The 17,533-nt window shown below is 53.0% G+C and overlaps 2 protein-coding genes across 2 annotated transcripts in view; one reads left to right on the forward strand and one right to left on the reverse strand.

Moving 5' to 3' along the window:
- Nucleotides 1-364: 364 nt before the first annotated feature.
- On the forward strand, nt 365-5,195 carry ERMAP (erythroblast membrane associated protein (Scianna blood group)). The gene is made up of 5 exons (XM_070955999.1): nt 365-968; nt 2,646-2,741; nt 2,828-3,084; nt 3,169-3,284; nt 3,551-5,195. The coding sequence occupies exons 1-5, from the start codon at nt 525-527 to the stop codon at nt 4,099-4,101; spliced, it is 1,464 nt and encodes a 487-aa protein (XP_070812100.1). The 5' UTR covers nt 365-524; the 3' UTR covers nt 4,102-5,195.
- Nucleotides 5,196-6,066: 871 nt separating this feature from the next.
- The window catches only part of LOC139326118 (protein-arginine deiminase type-2-like), a 37,213-nt gene continuing 25,746 nt past the window's right edge, over nt 6,067-17,533 (reverse strand). The window contains exons 11-16 of the mRNA XM_070956244.1: nt 12,943-13,094; nt 11,673-11,817; nt 10,744-10,837; nt 9,407-9,492; nt 7,505-7,633; nt 6,067-6,766 (exon numbers count right to left, since the gene is read on the reverse strand). Coding sequence (XP_070812345.1) covers nt 6,533-6,766; nt 7,505-7,633; nt 9,407-9,492; nt 10,744-10,837; nt 11,673-11,817; nt 12,943-13,094 — 840 coding nt within the window. The 3' untranslated portion in view covers nt 6,067-6,532. The remainder of the gene's footprint in view (nt 6,767-7,504; nt 7,634-9,406; nt 9,493-10,743; nt 10,838-11,672; nt 11,818-12,942; nt 13,095-17,533) is intronic.

Below are 17,533 nucleotides of genomic sequence, written 5' to 3' on the forward strand. Positions count from 1 at the left end.
GAGACAACAAAAGTCCGAGGAGCGCCTCCCGCCGCGCCAAAGGCCAACTGCGGCTTGGGGATGCGCGCGCGGGCCATTCTCTCTCTCTCTCTGTGTGACGTCACGAATCCACCATCGAGGACGGCGCGCGGCCTAGACTAGAGCGCCCTCCCCCCGCAAATACAGGAAAATCCGACCAGCGCCTCTCTCGCCGCGCCAAAGGCCAAATGGGGCTTCGCGCTCGCTCTCTCTCTCTCTCTCTCTCTCTCTCTCTCTCTCTCTCTCTGTGACGTCACGAACCCACCATCGAGGACGCGGGCGGACGGGCGGCCTAGAGCGGCCTCTCCCCACAGAAAGAGAGAGAAAGAGAGAGGAGAGACCGGAAAGCCAGGCGCGACGTTTCCGGAAAGGAGCGGAAGCCTTTTCATTCTGACAGAGAAGCTCCCCTCAGAACGGTCCGTTTTTATTTTCCTGGCCTAATTTCCCTCAGGCGCCGAAGGAGCGCCGGCCTTCAAAGCAGGCGAGGGAAAACGGCCGCCGCCGCCATGGCGGTCCCTGCTCCGGGCTGCAGCCTGAAAGACGAGCTGCTGTGCCCGATCTGCCTGGGCCTCTACCAGGAGCCCGTCAGCTTCGGCTGCGAGCACTACTTCTGCCGCCGCTGCATCTCCGAGCACTGGAGCCGGCAGGAAGCTCAGGCCGCCCCGGCTAGGGATTGCCCCGAGTGCCGCCGGGCTTTCTCCGCGCCCGCTTTGGCCCCCAGCCTCAAACTGGCCAACATCGTCGAGCGCTTCGCCGCTTTCCCGCCCGAGGCCTCCATGGGCGCCGGAAGGGGAGGCCGAGGAGGGGCCGCGCCCTGCGGGAAAGCCCACGCCAAAGTCAGGCTCTTCTGCCTGACCGACCGCGCCGTCGTCTGCTTCTTCTGCGACCGGCCAGCCCTCCACGAGCAGCACCAGGTCACCGGCCTGGACGAGGCCTTCGAGGAGATGCAGGTCTGCGGATGTGGGGGGGGGGGAGGGGAAGGAGGAGGGGGGGCTTCCCAGGGGGGAGGGTGCAGCTCTGCCCTCCCCCTCCCCCCCAGTTGGGGAGGGGGTCTCCCTGTCTCCCCAAAATGGGTGCCAGGCTGCCATGGGGGAGGGGGGGTCTCTGGCTTCAGGATGGGTGCCAAGCTTGGGGGGGTTCCCTGCCTCTCCAGGATGGGTGTCAGGCTGGCATGGGGGAAGCTGGGGAGGGGGGGTTTCCATTGGCCAGGCTGGCTATGGGGCACTCTTGCTTTCCTGGGCAAGGGGCACTTGGGACCCTCCTTTACCTCCTACCCCCTCCCCCGGCCCTGGTTTTGGGGGCTCCCTGCCTCTCCAGGATGGGTGCCAGGCTGGCATTGGGGAAGGAGGAGGGGGGTTTCTGGCTTCAGGATGAGTGCCAGGCTGTCCCAGGGGCTTCCCTGGGTGGGGGCCAGCTGGGGCCCTGCTTTGCACACACACACACACCCTGGGCCAGACCATGGGGAACCCCTGCCTCTCCAGGATGGGTGCCAGACTGGTATGGGGGAAGCTGGGGAGGGGGTCTCCTTTGGCCCCGGAGTGGGTGCCAGGCTGGCTATGGGCAGCCTTGGGGCCCTGCTTTACCACACACACCCCCAGGGCAGACCTTGGGGGCTCCCTGCCTCTCCAGGATGGGGGGGGGGGCAGCTGGGGAGGTGTCTCCTCTCGTCCCAAGGTGGTGCAAGCTGGGCATGGGGCACTCCTGCTTTCCTGGGTGGTAGCCAGCTGGGGCCCTGCTTTGACCCCTCCCTCCGCATGCAAAGGGACTCCTTGCCTCCTCAGGATAGGTGTCAGACTGGCATAAGGGGCAGCTGGGGTCTACTATGTCTCTGGGGTGGGGACCAGGCTGGCCATGGGGCACTCCTGCTTTCCTGGGCAAAGGGCACTTGGGATCCTGCTTTATCCCCTATTTCCCCCCCTGGGCCAGACCTTGGGGGCTCCCTGCCTCTCCAGGATGGGTGCCAGGCTGGCATGGGGGCAGTGGGGGGGTGTCATTTGGTCCCAGGGTGGTGCCAAACTGGCCATGGGGCACTTCTTCCCAGCTGGGGCCCTGCTTTGACCCCCCTCCACGTGCAAAGGGACTCCTTGCCTCCTCAGGATAGGAGTCAGACTGACATAAGGGGCAGCTGGGATCTACTATGTCTCCTGGGTGGGTACCAGGCTGTCCAAGGGGCACTCCTGCTTCCCTGGGTGCAGGTTACCTTGGGCCCTGCTTTTGCACCCCATTCCAGGCCACAAGGACTCCTTGCCTCTCCAGGATGGGTGCCTGACTGGCCAAGGGGCTTCCCTGGGTGGTGGCCAGCTTGGGGCCCTGCTTTGACACACACATACACATGAAAAGGACTCCTTGCCTCCTCAGGAGGGTGCCAAGCTGGCATGGAGCAGCTGGGGTCTACTATGTCTCTGGGATCGGTGTCAGGCTGGCCAAGGGGAACTCCTGCTTCCCTGGGTTTGGGCCAGTGGGCTCTGCTCTGCCCCTGTTGCACAGTAGCCATGGGGCAGGGTGGTGGGCTTCCTGCTTCTCCATGATGGATGATCCCAGTGGGGTGGGTGCCCACTGGGGCTGGGAGGATGGATCAAGTTGGGGGCTGCCAAGAGACCCTCACCCCAATGCCGGTCTCATTCCAGAGAGAGCTGAAGGAGCAGCTGCAGACCCTCCAGGACAGCGAGCGTGGGCACACGGAGGCCCTGGCTCTGCTGAAGCACCAGCTGGCCGAGACCAAGGTAAGAGCTGGGCAGGGGCTCTGCCCTGGGTGTTCCCATCCCCTGGTGACCAGGACCCACTCGGTGCCTGCCTGCCTCTCTTCCAGTCCTCTGCCAAGAGTTTGAGGGCCACCATCGGCGAGGCCTTTGAGCGGCTGCACCGGCTGCTCCGTGAGCGCCAGAAGGCCATGCTGGAGGAGCTGGAGGCCGACACGGCCCGGACTCTGACTGACATCGAGCAGAAGATCCAGCGCTACGGCCAGCAGTTGCGCAAGGTGCAGGAAGGTAGCCAGATCCTGCAGGAAAGGCTGGCAGAAACCGACAAGCACAACTTTCTGGCGGGCATCGCCTCTCTCTCGGAGAGGTGAGTGGAACTGGTGGGCAGTGCCAGGGTGCGGGGCAAGGGGCACAGCAGTGGCTAACCTCAGTCTCCCCCCCCCTCCCCAAGGCTGAAGGGGAAGATCCATGAAACTAGTCTCACCTACGAGGACTTTCCCACATCGAAGTACATGGGGCCTCTGCAGTACACTATCTGGAAATCCCTCTTCCAGGACATCCAACCAGGTGAGTCAGCTCCTGGCCCAGGTAGGTAGGTGGTGGGGAGACCCACTCCAAGGCCTTCACACCTCCAAAGGCCAACATAAACCCCCCCCCCCCCAAAAAAAGGACTTCAATCCTTATATTTATCCCATTTGGCACGGCCTTCTTTGTGGTGACCCCCTTCCAGAACACTGAGCTACCATACTCCCTAGAGATGGGCTTGGCTCTTCCCCAACCAGGTGACCTCACTCTGGCTTCTCTCCTCTCTCTCCCCCCCATTCCCTCCCCAGTGCCTGCCATGCTGACCCTGGACCCGGCCACTGCTCACCAGCGCCTAATCCTCTCCGACGACTGCACCCTCGTCTCCTACGGCAACTTGCACCCGCAGCCGCTGCAGGACTCGCCCAAGCGCTTTGACGTGGAGGTGTCGGTGCTGGGCTCGGAGGCCTTCAACAGCGGCATCCACTACTGGGAGGTGGTGGTCTCGGAGAAGACCCAGTGGATGATCGGGCTGGCCCACGAGGCCGTCACCCGCAAGGGCAACATCCAGATCCAGCCCAGCCGCGGCTTCTACTGCATCGTCATGCACGACGGCAACCAGTATAGCGCCTGCACTGAGCCCTGGACGCGGCTGAACGTCAAGAGCAAGCTGGAGAAGGTTGGGGTCTTCCTGGATTACGCGAAGGGGCTGCTCATTTTCTACAACGCCGACGACATGTCCTGGCTTTACACCTTCCGGGAGAAGTTCCCGGGGAAACTCTGCTCCTACTTCAGCCCTGGACAGAGCCACGCCAACGGGAAAAACGTGCAGCCACTCCGGATTAACACTATCCGCATCTGAGGACTCTCCGGATCTTCTATCTTCCCCCGGTGCAGAACAGCGAAATGAGTCCCGATGCGGGCAAAATTGTGAGCTTCTCTGGGTAGCGTTCTGAGCTGCCAGGACCGAACAAAGCAGTGGGGGGGAACCAGGTTGGCTTTGAGGGTTCCCCTAGGGCAGCGGCTCTGTGGACCGATGGCCCTTGGGACTCCCTCCTTGGGATCTGCGACGTTCGCCGCTTTCAGACGCAGTGAGGAAGGATATAACGGGGGAGGGTCTTTTAAGATGCAGGGATGTCTGGTCGTCTTCTCGTCAGCCTTGTTCAGGCGACTCTTTTTTTTTAATTTTTTTTGCATGCTTTCCCCCCAAAGTTCCCTATCCTGTCATTTTTGCAAAACTGGGGAAAGGGAGGGTCTACACTATGGATCTTAGCGGGTTTTAATTCCTGCTTTTAAGATGGGCAAGGAAGCAAGAGGGAACAAGAGGACCAATCAGAAAATAAAACGGGGTTAACGGGTCTTAATTCTCGACGGGAGGTTTGTGTCGTGACTTGCGCAGGATGTGTTTGTTATTTATAAAAGGGGGGAGGAGGGGATAAATAGAATTATTGGCTGCTTGCAATGCTGCCAGCCTCCGCGTACAAAGACTTGAGGGCCGAGGTTGCATTAAATGCAACCTATTGCACCTGACTGCTGAATGAATTAATCTGCTGTTCTGCGAATCCTCCACGTGGGAAGCCTGCAAAGCCTGCAGGAAGCGCGCTGACCAATCGAAAGTCCACTGGGTGGGTTAAGCAAAGCTGACCCCCGTTTCAGAATACAGGAGTCAGGAAGGAATCCCCCCCCCCACCTCAAAAGGGCAGACTTGGTGCTTCAACAGCAATCCTATCAATCCAAACTCTTTCATGTGACACTCCAAGCAGGCCACAAGAGGGCAGTGTTGGCTTAATTCATGCCGTGGGATGCGGGGTGGGGGGTGGTGCCTGGGGAGGAAAATGCTCTTTGATGGGTTTGGGCAAGGGGGATGGCGAGAGAGTTCAGCGGGGGCTCCCTTGCCAGAGGTGACCGTTTTATGTAAATCTTTACGGTGGAAGTTCCGTTAAGTCTGTAATTAAAAGTTTGGCCAGTTGGACGGATGCTTTCTTGCAATGCTTCAATGTTGTTTTATGAATTTGGGGGGGAGGGTGGGGGAAGCTGACGGGGTGGGCTCGGCTGGAAGGCTGAGCCAGAACCAAGTGGTTTTCGGCTCCATCTCTGTGCTGCGCTTCGTTCCCTGCTGTCCCTTTTGTTCTGCTGTCTCTGCCTGGCACCCCAAAATTAAGGCACTTGGGTGTCCCAAAACCTGGCTGAGATGCTGGTTGTCGGAATGAAAGGAAATTCCACCCCAGGTTTATCTAGCAACCTCCCTTTTTGTTCAAAGCCTGCAGTGTTGGCTGCATTTGCATAAGACGTTTACGTCTGGTGGTTAAATAATCTCATTTTCTACAATTGCACTAAACCTCAAATGGGACCACATAAGAGAGCATAAGAGAGCCACAGAAAGAACCCCGCATTAAATTAGCCAAGTTTAGGGGATTAGATGGGGGAGTGACAAAGGGAATTTCCCCCTCTGCTGAAAGCATTCGTGTCTTCGGTCTTCTCTGTCACTTCCTCCCAATGCCCTTGGCTCTCTCCCACAACCAAAAAACTGTCTCTCCGGAAACAGCCGTGTGTGTCCTTGCAATCCAAGCTGAAAAGCTTTCAATTCAACCCCAAACCCCACCCTTCAAATTTCTCCCAAGTCATTCTTCCAGCTGTGTGAACGGTGCATGAATTTGTGTGTGGGGATGTGTGGAAAGAGTCTTAATAGTAGCGGCAAAAGATGTTTGCTCAAGGAATAATAAATATGAAATCATGGTGGCAAATCCCCCCCCTCAGAAAAGACATCACACACTGCAAAAGCCTCCCCCGTGCGCACACTGCAAGTATGGCCACGCCACAACCGTTGTCTCATTTTTATTTCAAAGTGGCCCCCCTCTCAACAAAGGCCAAGAGCTGTAACACGCATCCCTCCCCTGCGGAAGGGGCTTTGTCTTGGCTACATTAGGGGAAGGGGAAAGGAAGAAAGAAAAGGGGGGTGCTGAAGGTTAATTTAGGGAGGGCAAAGAAACCCCACAACACACACACACACAGTTGTCAGGACGCCCGACTGGGCCCTGCAACGCTCCTTATATAAGAGCTTAGACACTTAGGGTCCAATCGACAAAACAACATGCTTCTCTGCAGCGTTCAGACAAACAGTTTTCCCCCGCAGCACCCTCTGACTCGCGGGTGTGCAAAGGCGCCCGGATTCCCGCTCTCGCAAGTCAGCCAGGCGCACAGAGCGGGGGTCAAAAGCGTGTGTCTGAAACCGGCTTCCCCTCTCGACTTCCCGGTGAGCGGCAGCTGCGCCCCCCCCTTCCTCCTCCCCCCATTCAGGGGACCATGTTCCACCACTTGAAGGCGAATGGATTCCGCTGGACGTTGGTGCCGCAGTGCACCTCTCCCAGGCGCTTGTGGTAGGAGGAGATGTCGTCGATGAAGCTGCAGGCCAACCCCAGGGGCTCCAGCAAGGAGGAGGCGTTCTGCTCCAAGCAACACTCGCCCTCGATGATGGGCCCAAACGGTTTGGGGATGCCCAGGTCCCTGGAGAGCACGATCATGTTCACCTGAGAAGACAGAATGAAAGGGAGCCTCCTCTTGAGCTCACAGTCGTGCAGTTATTTTCCTCCCAAAACAACGTGCTTAAGTGAGGGGTGCGCCACGCTAAAGAAAAACCAAGCCAGGGGTGAGTTAAGTCAGTGGGGGTGGGGGAAGGGTAGGAAGAGGATTTGGGGGGGCAGGAAATGGCCTTGTCTTTCGGAAGCTGACTGGGAAGAGGGGGTAAGCGAGCACATGGCAGGACACGGCCCCGAAAAGCCATTGGTAGTACAGTGGTTAGAATGCAGTATTTCAGGCTAATTCTGCCCATTGCCAACAGTTCGATTCTGACTGGCTCAAGGTTGACTCGGCGACTTCCATCCTTTGGTAAAATGAGGAGCCAGATTGTTAGTGGGGGGAATATGCTGGTTTCTTAATCCCTTGGAGAGGGCTGTAAAGCATTGTGAAGCTGTATATACTGTGTTTTCCCGAAAATAAGACCGGGTCTTATATTAATTTTTACTCCAAAAGACACATTAGGACTTATTTTCTGGTTAGGTCTTGTTTTGGGGGGAAATACTGTACTAAACGCATCCATCTGGCTGACAATCTTAACGGCCTTATTTTGGGGGTAGGGCTTACATTACGAGCATCCTGAAAAATCATGCTAGGGCTTATTTTCTGGTAGGGTCTTATTTTGGGGGAAATACGGTACTATATGCATCCATCTGGTTGACAATCTTAATTTGGGCTTAACCCGCGCTCACCATGTTGGGAAAGTAGGCGATGGCTTTTCCTCCTTTGTCTATCTTGAAGAGGGCAGGCAGGTCGATAATGTCCTTCTCTCTCACGCCCAGTTCCTTCTTGAGGATGTCGCGGTTCCAGTCGATGCACCTCTGGGGAAGGGGGGGGGAAGCAGAGGCCGGACCCAGCATTAGGATGCCTCCCAAACTGTTCTGTCCCCCTTCCTCACACAGGCAAACGTAATACCAAGCACGCCTGCCAATATTTTATTAGGTAAACAGATTAGAATTCTTGGCAGACCAAGGTTTTGGCAGCAAACTGCCGAATGCCTGCCAAGACCGTTTTCACTCCCATAAAGCAGAAGGGGACTTATCTTCAGTTCGTTCCAGGAGTAACAAATGATCCACGAGACAAGAGTTTAGTCAATGTTCAGTCCAAAATATATCCAAGCCGAATTTCAGAGATCACGATGTGACTTTCAGGGTTTAACTTTGTCCGTCACAAAGCCTGAAGAGCAATCCCACCCACTTTTATTCCTGGTGGGGCGTGGCTCCGTGACTCAGCTCAATCTCTGGCCCTCCCACGCCTCTTCCGTTGTTGCGCACACTTCTCCCTCTGACGCTGCCTGGGATCAAGCCAGGATTCATCATCCTCACTCCCTATCAATTGGTGCTCCGATATGCCTTCCTCCTGGCACATCCCCCTGGCCTTCGGATGGAACCTGAGGCATTGCCAGAAAGGAGGGTCCTGGGGAGGGAGGCCTTGTCAGTTCCTCCCCATCACCTTCTGAGTCCTCTTCCTCTGTTAGGACGGGCTCGGGAGTCGGGGTCACAACACAAACAGCCACCCCCTTCCTCTGGAAGATGAGTGTCCTCAGGGGCACCTTCAGTCACAAGGAGCCACAGCTTGAAGGACACGTCGTAAAACAGAAACGCAATCCCCCCCAAAAAAATCCACGAGAAACTACAGGTCGTTTCCCCTCACAACCACAACTGAATCCCAACATTTACTAAGCGAGACATTTGTTAAAGGGAGTTCTGCCCCATTTTATGACTTCTTGCCACCATTGTTAAGTGAATCACTGCCGTTGATGAGTGAGCAGCACGAATCCGGCCTCCCCATCAACTTGGCTGGTCAGAAGGTCACAAAACGGGATCGCGTGAACTCCCCGGGATGCTGCGGCCGTCATAAATAAGAGCCGGTCGGTTGCCAAACATCTGCTCCCGGCACGCGATGGCAATAAGGTTAGCCATCACTGCTCTAGAAGATTGTATCTGGAACATTCCAGTCCTTTCCAGAAAAATACCTTGTAAGTTAGGTGCAGCCACTCTTAGGGCCCAGACACTTGAATTCCCACTGTCCTCCAGATTTTTAGACCTCAAAATATATTCTGTGCTCCCCAAATTTCTGAGATATATTGAAAATCATTGAAGGGTTAAGGGCCGACATGATAACAATGTTCCAATGTTTGAAGGGCTGCCACAAAGAAGAGGGAGCCAAGCTATTCTCCAAAGCACCTGAGGGCAGGACAAGAAGCAATGGGTGGAAACTAAGCAAGGAGAGAATCACCCTAGAACTAAGGAGAAATTTCCTGACAGAACAATTAATCAGTGGAACAACTTGCCACCAGAAGTTGTGAATGCTCCAACACCAGAAGTTTTTAAGAAGAGATTGGATAACCATTTGTCTGAAGTGGTGTAGGGTTTCCTGCCTAAGAAAGGTTGGACTAGAAGACCTCCAAGGTCTCTTCCAGCTCTTGTTATATTCTCTTATTTTGTTCTGATCGTGGTTTTGTCAAATCTCTTTTTGAGCCTTCTACCAAAGTTAGAAGGCGACCAGAAGCAAATCATAAAGGGATTTAGAGAGGCAAATGGAAAGGAAGGTTTCCCACACACACACACGCACACACCCCTGCAAAGCCTCACCTGTACGTATTGGTTCTCCTGTACCATAATGTCATTAGAAAGGACCTTGTTGATGGTGACGCGTTTTGTGTCTGTGCCGGAGTATCCTGGAGAGAGGGAGACAGAGGCAGAGACAGAGAGAGAGCAGAGACAGAGAGAGACAGACAGACAGAGAAAGATAGAAAGAGAGAGAGAAAGAGAGAGAGAGACAAGAGACAGGGAGAAAGATGGAGAGAGAGCAGAGACAGAGAGAGCAGAGAGAGAGACAGAGACAGAGAGAGCAGAGAGAGAGACAGAGACAGAGAGACACAGACAGAGAGACAGAGAGCAGTGAGAAAGACAGAGGGAGAAAGAGAGACAGAGTCAGAGAGACAGAGGGAGAGGGAGAGAGACGGAGAGAGCAGAGAGAGAGACAGAGAGAAAGAGAGCAGAGAGACAGAGAGAGAGAGAGAGAGAGAGACGCAGACAGAGAGACAGAGCAGAGAGAAAGACAGACACAGAGAAAGAGAGACAGAGCAGAGAGATAGACACAGAGAGAGAGACAGACAGAGACAGAGAGAGAGAGCAGAAAGAGCAGAGAGAGAGAGAGAGAGAGGGAGACAGAGACAGACACAGAGAGAGAGAGAGCAGAGAGACACAGAAAGACAGAGAGAGACACAGAGAGAGAGAGACAGAGACAGAATGAGAGAGATTAGACGTGAAGGGTTGTGTTCTCTTCCATCTCCTATGGGGTGCGTGAGAAAAACCCTCCACCTTTCAGCCTCCTTCAAAGTCCACCTTCCCCCCTCCACCACCACCACCTCGGCCAGGAAGGCAGAGCCGGCGAAGCAGAGGCCGCATCCAGGCAGTGCCGAGGGACCGACCGTCCTGGCAGCCGATCTCTATGTTGGAGACGACACCCCTCCATTTGGGAATTGGGAAGCGCGGTGATTTACGTCCCCTTCGGCTCCTTTTTAAATGAAGAGAAACGGCCCACTCGGAAGGCCCAGCTGTCGCGCAATAAAATGTCACCCGTCTGGGATCCCGTCCCACCTGCTCTGCCTGGCGTCAAGCGGGTCTCTCGCTAATTCTCCGACGGTGCCACCCGCCTCCGCTAGGATTGCAAGCCCTGCCCATCCGCTAAGTACCCTCGCAGGAGAAAAAGTTGCCCGTCCGGCACATCTGCTTTAGAAAAGCCCCGGGATAAAACTGGGCGCCAAAATGCCACCGCATCTTTTCCTATCCGGATACCTGGTTTTCAACTTCTGTAACTCTTTGCAGCAGATGGCATGGTTGTGCAGAAGCACGCTGATGGCTTTGGCAATCCTTCCTCCGGCACAGAAATTACGCTGCTACCGACCCACTTGGAGGATGCTCACCTTTAAACATGGTGGCTTCTCCGTGGCCTTCTTTCTGCTTCTCCCTGAAAAGCTTGTAGCAGGCGGAGGGGCTGGCCATGAGCATCCGGAATTGCTGGGGGAAAGAAGGAAGCGCCAGGTCAGATTCGGGCAGAGGGCAAGATGGAATGAGACCCTCTCTGCTTCCCACACCTTGGGCATCAGGTGGCATACAAGTTCAATATTATATTGTTATCTCTTTTATTCATGAAACACGAAACTCAATCAACTGAACATTTAAAAATGTGTCATAAATACGGTTGACTGGTGCTAATGGTTGATACGGGTTGCTACCAGCGTCCTAGGTATCTATTATTATTATTATTATTATTATTATTATTATTATTATTATTATTATTATTATTTACTTTATTCATTAAACATGAAACTCAGTCAACTGGACATTTAAAAATGCGTAACAAATACCATTGACTGGCACTAATAGTTGATACGGGTTGCTGCCAGCGTCCTAGGTATCAACTAAGTACCGCCTTCTTCTTCTTCTTCTTCTTCTTCTTCTTCTTCTTCTTCTTCTTCTTCTTCTTCTTCTTCTTCTTCTTCTTCTTCTTCTATTACTATTATTATTATTATTACTCTTTTATTCATTAAACATGAACCTCGGTCAACTGAACATTCAAAAATATATCACAAATACCATTGACTGGCGCTAATGGTTGATACGGGTTGCTGCCAGCGTCCTAGGGATCAACAAAGTACCTTCTTAAGATTTATGATGATGATGATGATCATCATCATCATCATTATCATCATTATCATCACTACTACTACTCCTCATCTCTAGGGGTGGAGGCACTCTTTGGAAGCCCAGCAGTGAACGGTGCCATAAAGCTGCCTCAACTGGGAGAATGCAGGAAGACAAAAGTTTTAAAGGAAAATTGTGCCATCCTCGCCTTTTTGCCAGGGATGGGAACGAAGGTCACAAACTCGTCCACGTGGCCGACGGTCAGCCAGTCTGAATACAGCTCCACCGGGGACTGGACCCGCTGAGCCTGGAGGAAGTCGCGCACCACCTTGGTCATTCGGCGTCCCCCAGAGCTAGAAGGAAGGGAGAAAGGGAGATGAGAGAAGAATGGGAGGGAGGGAGGGAGGGAGGAAGGAAGGAAGGAAGGAAGGAAGGAAGGAAGGAAGGAGAGAAAAGAATGGTTGGGAGGAAGGGAGGGAGGAAGGAAAGAAGGAAGAGATGAGAGAAGAATGGTTGAGTGGATGGAAGGAAGGAGGGAAGGAAGGAAGGAAGGAGAAAGGGAGAAAGGGAGAGAAGGGAAGAATGGTTGGGTGGACGGAAGGAAGAGAGGGAGGGAGGAAAAAGGTGGGAGAAAGGGAGAAATGGAAGAATGGTTGGGTAGACAGAAGGAAAGAAGGAAGGAAGGAGGGAAGGAAGGAAGGAAAAAAAGGAGAAAAGGAGAGATGAGGGAAGAATGGTTGGGTGGACGGAAGGGAGGGAGGAAAAAGGGAGAAAGGGAGAGATGAGGGAAGAATGGTTGGGTAGACAGAAGGAAGAGAGGGAGGGAGGAAGGAAAAAGGGAGAAAGGAGAGATGATAGAAGAATAGTTGGGTGGATGGAAGGAAGGAAAAAGGGAGGGAGGGAAGAAGGAAGGTAGAAAGGAAGAGATGAGAGAATAATAGTTGGGTAGAGACGGAAGGAAGGAAGGAAGGAAGGAAGGAAGGAAGGAAGGAAGGAAGGAAGGAAGGAAGGAAGGATGAGGGAAGAATGGTTGGGTGGACGGAAGGAAGGAAGGGAGAGATGAGGGAAGAATGGTTGGGTAGACAGAAGGAAGAGATGGAGGGAGGAAGGAAAAAGGAGGGAGAAGGGAGAGATGATAGAATAGTTGGGTGGATGGAAGGAAGGAAAAAGGAGGGAGGGAGGGAAGAAGGAAGGTAGAAAGGAAGAGATGAGAGAATAATAGTTGGGTAGGGACAGAAGGAAGGAAGGAAGGAAGGAAGGAAGGAAGAAAAGGAAGGAAGGAAGGAAGGAAGGAAGGAAGGAAGGAAGGAAGGAAGGAAAGATGAGAGAAGAATGGTTGGGTAGACGGAAGGGAGGGAGGGAGGGAGGAAGGAAGGAAAGAAGGAAGGAAATGAGAGAAGGAAGGAAACGTGCTGAAATAATATACTTCAAAATAAATAAGCTGCATTTCTCAGCTTCCTCAAACTTTTCCCGCTTACGTGGGGAAGCTGCTTCCAATCAGAATCCTGCCCAGAGGATACTCCTTCCCGTGGACTGAGACCGGGGGGCTGACCTCCAGGTTCCCGAAGGAGTCTAAGCTGTTGACGATTTCAAAGAGAGGTTCCCGTGTCACGTAGCCGAAATCCGGGCCCTGGAGAGGGAAAGAGAGAGGGGACGTTTCACGGCAGAGGCCTACCTGAAGGGGACAAGGAACCGAGCTCTGGGTCAGGTGGGTCTGCCATCGTAAACGCTTCTGCTGGCATCCAGCCATAAAATGCGGGAGGGAGGGAGGGAGGGAGGAAGGGAATGTAGTGGGAAGGGGAGGGACGCAGGAACCGGAGATGCCAATCCAGAACAAACGAGAGCATCCGAGGACATAAGCGTGAGAACGGAACGGGAAACTCCACCAAAGAGGCGCCAAAGCTTAAAGCCGTTACCAAAACACCAAATTCAAATACGGGATCTCGAATTACGACCACAATTGAGCTCCAGGTTTATGTCGCTAAGTGGAACATTTGTTAAGCGAGTTTTGCCCCATTTTTTTCATGCCACCGTGGTTAAGAGAATCGTTGCATTTGTTGTGTTAGTGACACGGTTGTTAAGTGAATCTGGCTCCCCCGTCGACTTTGCTTGTCAGAAGGTTGCAAAAGCGGGACACTGCAGCTGTCATAAATGTGAGCCAGTTGCCAAGTTGAATTTTGATCATCTGACTATAAAGATGCTGCAACGGTCATAAGTATGGAAGACGTTCATAAGTCACTTTATTCAGTGCTGTTGTAACTTCAAGTGGTCACTAAATGAATTGTTGTAAGTCAAGGACTAACTGAATTATTGGACACCTAACGAATGGTCAAGGGGGGAGGGCCTAAGAAATAGGAAAAAAGGCAGGTTTTGAGCGGAAATATTCAGATCCATGTTTGGTTATATTGTAATCACTTCGTTTTAGTAAAAGGATACCTTCTATTACAAATGGGAGTCGAGAGTCTTTCTTTCCTAAATGCCCAAGCCGGGACAAGCCTGACACGGTAGCATTGTATTGCTAGGCACACAATGGATTCCTGGGAAAGGTTCAGGTCACACAAGGCCTTTGGCAAGTACTGCAATACCTTTCGAGAGGGAGGGAGGGAGAGAGGGAGGAAGGAAGGAAACAAAAGGAAAGAAGGAAAAGGAAGGAAGGAAGGAAGGAAGGAAGGAAGGAAGGAAAAGGAAAGAAGGAAAAGGAAAGAAGGAATGGAGGGAGGGATGGGGAAAGGGAGGGAGGTAGGAAAGAAAAGGAAAGAAGGAAGAAGGAATGGAGGTAGGGATGGGGAAAGGGAGGGAGGAAGGAAAGGAAAGAAGGAGAAGGAAGGGAGGAAGGGATGAGGAAGGAAGGAAGGAAGGAAAAGGAAAGAAGGAAGAAGAAATGGAGGGAGGGATGGGGAAAGGAAGGGAGGGAGGGAGGAAGGAAAGGAAAGGAGAAGGAAGGGATGAGGAAGGAAGGAAGGAAGGAAGGAAGGAAAAGGAAAGAAGAAAGAAGGAATTGAGGGAGGTATGGGGAAAGGGAGGGAGGGAGGGAGGAAGGAGAAGAAAAGAAGGAAGGAAGGAGAAGGAAGTGAGGGAGGGAGGGAGGGAGGAGAAGGAAAGAAGGAAGGAAGAAGGAATGGAGGGAGGGATGGAGGGAGGAGAAGGAAAGAAGGGAGGAAGGAAGGAAGAAGGAAGTGAAGGAGGGATGGTGGGAGGAAGGAAGGAAGAGAGGAAGGAGAAGGAAGAGAGAAAGGGAGGAAGAGAGATGAGAGAAGAAGGGTTGGGTGGATGGAAGGGAGGAAGGAAGGAAGGAAAAAGGGAAGGGAGGAAGGAAAAAGGAAGGGAGGGAGGGTATGCATCACTGGAGAAGCTCCTTTAGAGCTATGGTCTCCTCCTGTGCAAAGAGGGAGCCCCACAGCTTCCCCCAGAGTAAAATGTACAAAAATATCCTTCGGCACATTCATGCCTTTCAAGAGACCCTTTTCTGAAACTTTTAACACATGACTCAAGCCAAGCCAAGCCAAGGAAATCCGACTTCCCTGGCAAGGAAAGCCCGTCCAACTTCTCCGCCAATTACACCTACGGAATCCGGGCTCTACATCTGTCCGCAGTCAAGCCCCCAGTCCTGATGAAGCTACTAGACGGCTTTTCCTTCTTGCAAAGAAATCTCAGGGCAGGGAGGGAGGGAGGGAGGGAGAAAGAGAGAGAGAAAGACAGAAAAGGCTTTGAAACGGAGACCCACTCGGGGTCCATGGGGAGCCTGCCAGGGTGGCTTTGCCGCGAATTAGGTGGCTTGCATCCAGGCGACACGGCTGTAATTCCATCCACCGGGATGGGACTGCTGGAAGAGACCCGAGGGAAGGGCAGTTCGTCCTGCCAGGTATGCTTGTCAGAATTACTATGTCAACCACGGGCTCCGGAGATTGACAGTGAGTCACCGACGACGTCTTTATCTCTGAGCCGAGGCAGGAAGAAATCTCCCAAGATTGAGCAAAGGTCTCTGGTTGGCATGGGAGGGGCACACGTGTGCATGCCCGTGTGTGTGTATGTGGCCGGAGCTCTTTGAGAGAGGAAGGCGGGCACCCAGTGGCGTATTAACCATTAAGCCAGTGATGGCTAACCTTTTTGCCGTCGCGTGCCAAAAGCCGGGGTCATGCGTGCATGTACCCATACCCAAAATTCAATGCACTTCGCTCCCCACATATACGTGCGCGACCCCCCTGCGCGACCCTCGCTTTTCGCACGCAATGGCCTGGTGGGCCCATTTTTCACCCTAACCAGGCTCCAGAGGCTTCCTTGGAGCCTGGGGAGGGTGAAAACTGCCTTCCCTACCCCCCCCCAAGGCCCTCCGGAGGCCGGAAACGGCTCGTTTCCCAACTCCCGGTGGGACCGGAAGGTTGGAAAATCAGCTGGCTGGCACACGCATGCAAGCTGGAGCTGAGCTAGGGCAACGCTTGCGTGCCCACAGATATGGCTCCGTGTGCCACCTGTGGCACACGTGCCATAGGTTCGCCATCATGACATTAAGCAGACTAAGCATGTGCTTACGGCACCAGGCCCAAAGGGGGCACCACAAAGTTGAGAAAGAATAAAACAAGCAAACAAGGAAGATCTGTATAAAAAACAAATTGATAAAAATTGAATCTTGGGGCGCCAAGATTTGTCAGTGCTTAGGGCACCAGTGAGCCTTAATCCGCCCCTGCGGGCACCAGGAGCTGCTACATATTTGGAAAATCTTGCACACCCGTTCCACCACCCTTCGTTCTTGCAAATTTCCCCAATTCCCTTGCCTTTTCCCCGTCCCGCAGCCAGGCTCTGAAAGCCGGGGAGGCAAAGCCGGAGCGGGGTTTGAGTTACCGCTTCAGTTTCTGCTTGCTTTTGCGAAAGTTAAAAAAGGCCATTAATTCTCAAGAGGTGTGGAAAGAAAATCCGCCTTCTTTCAACTTGGCTGCCCTGTTCCTTTTTTCAGCTTTCTTGCAAATTCCCCCGGGGATTAACAACCGGTCTTTGGCAATCCCTCCGGGCACTTACACAGAAGCCTTAAATGTGTCTACATGGTTTTAATGCATCTTTTACTTGCGGGGCAAATATCCCCAAATTGGCTGCCGAGCTGACTCACCCAGGATGGCCCAGGACGGTGGTTTAAAAAGTGGAAGGAAATAACTGCAAGGCAGTGGTGAAATCTAAAATCTGTTACTACTGTTTCTGTGGGCGTGGCTTGGTGGTGAGGGGGTAATGTGACTGGGTGGGCGTGGCCAATTTTTTTTTACTTTTAAAACCATTTTTTTAAAAAATGCATACAATTTTGTAAAAAAATGCTTTCAAAAGACTGACGATCCCAGCTGAGTTGCCTGATCGTCAGAGGCTTTTTTTTTCTTTTAAAAGCCTTTGATGATCCCAGCTGAGCCATGCGATCATCAGAGGCTTTTTTTTTTTTACTTTTAAAAGCTTTTTTTTGGCCGAAGAGCTTGTAAGCAGGGATTTTTGCTACCGGTTCTCCGAACCACCTGCCTCCATTGCTACCGGATCGGGTGATCCGGTCCGAACCGGGAGCATTTCACCCCTGCTGCAAGGCCCTTGGCCAAAGGAGCGCCATATTTGACCACAGTCGCCTCTCAACAATTTCTTTTACTACTTTCTTCCACGACAACAATTTGCGGTGCGCAAAAAATCAGCTAAGTAAGGCCAGATGTCTCTAGAAAACTGCGCGAAATCCCAAAACTCTACCCTGATCGCTACCCTGCTCTTCTCTGTCCACTGAGAAATGAATTCTTCCTGGTCTCGTTTTTCCATTAAGTGCATCTCAAGAGGCTACGGACAGGCACTTATTATCCAGCCAGTGGTGAGAGAGAGAGTTTGCTAAGTAGCCTCGTCAGAAAATGAGAAGGCACAAAGGCGGGGGGTGGGGGGGGTGAGGAGAGGAAAGATTAAACAAAAGATGGGTTTATTTAATATTTAAGCGCTCTGGCAGGAGGCAGGTAGAATTTTTCTCCAAGCTTGAGCGCCGTCAATTAACTCGGATTTTTGGAAAGGCCTGATTTTTCTCCCTCCTGTGACCAATTCAGGGGTGCATGTCCCCATCGGAGG

Source organism: Pituophis catenifer, unplaced genomic scaffold (assembly GCF_029215685.1).
Source record: "Pituophis catenifer annectens isolate HBS135680 unplaced genomic scaffold, rPitCat1.0.hap2 SCAF_18, whole genome shotgun sequence".
NCBI lineage: Eukaryota > Metazoa > Chordata > Lepidosauria > Squamata > Colubridae > Pituophis > Pituophis catenifer.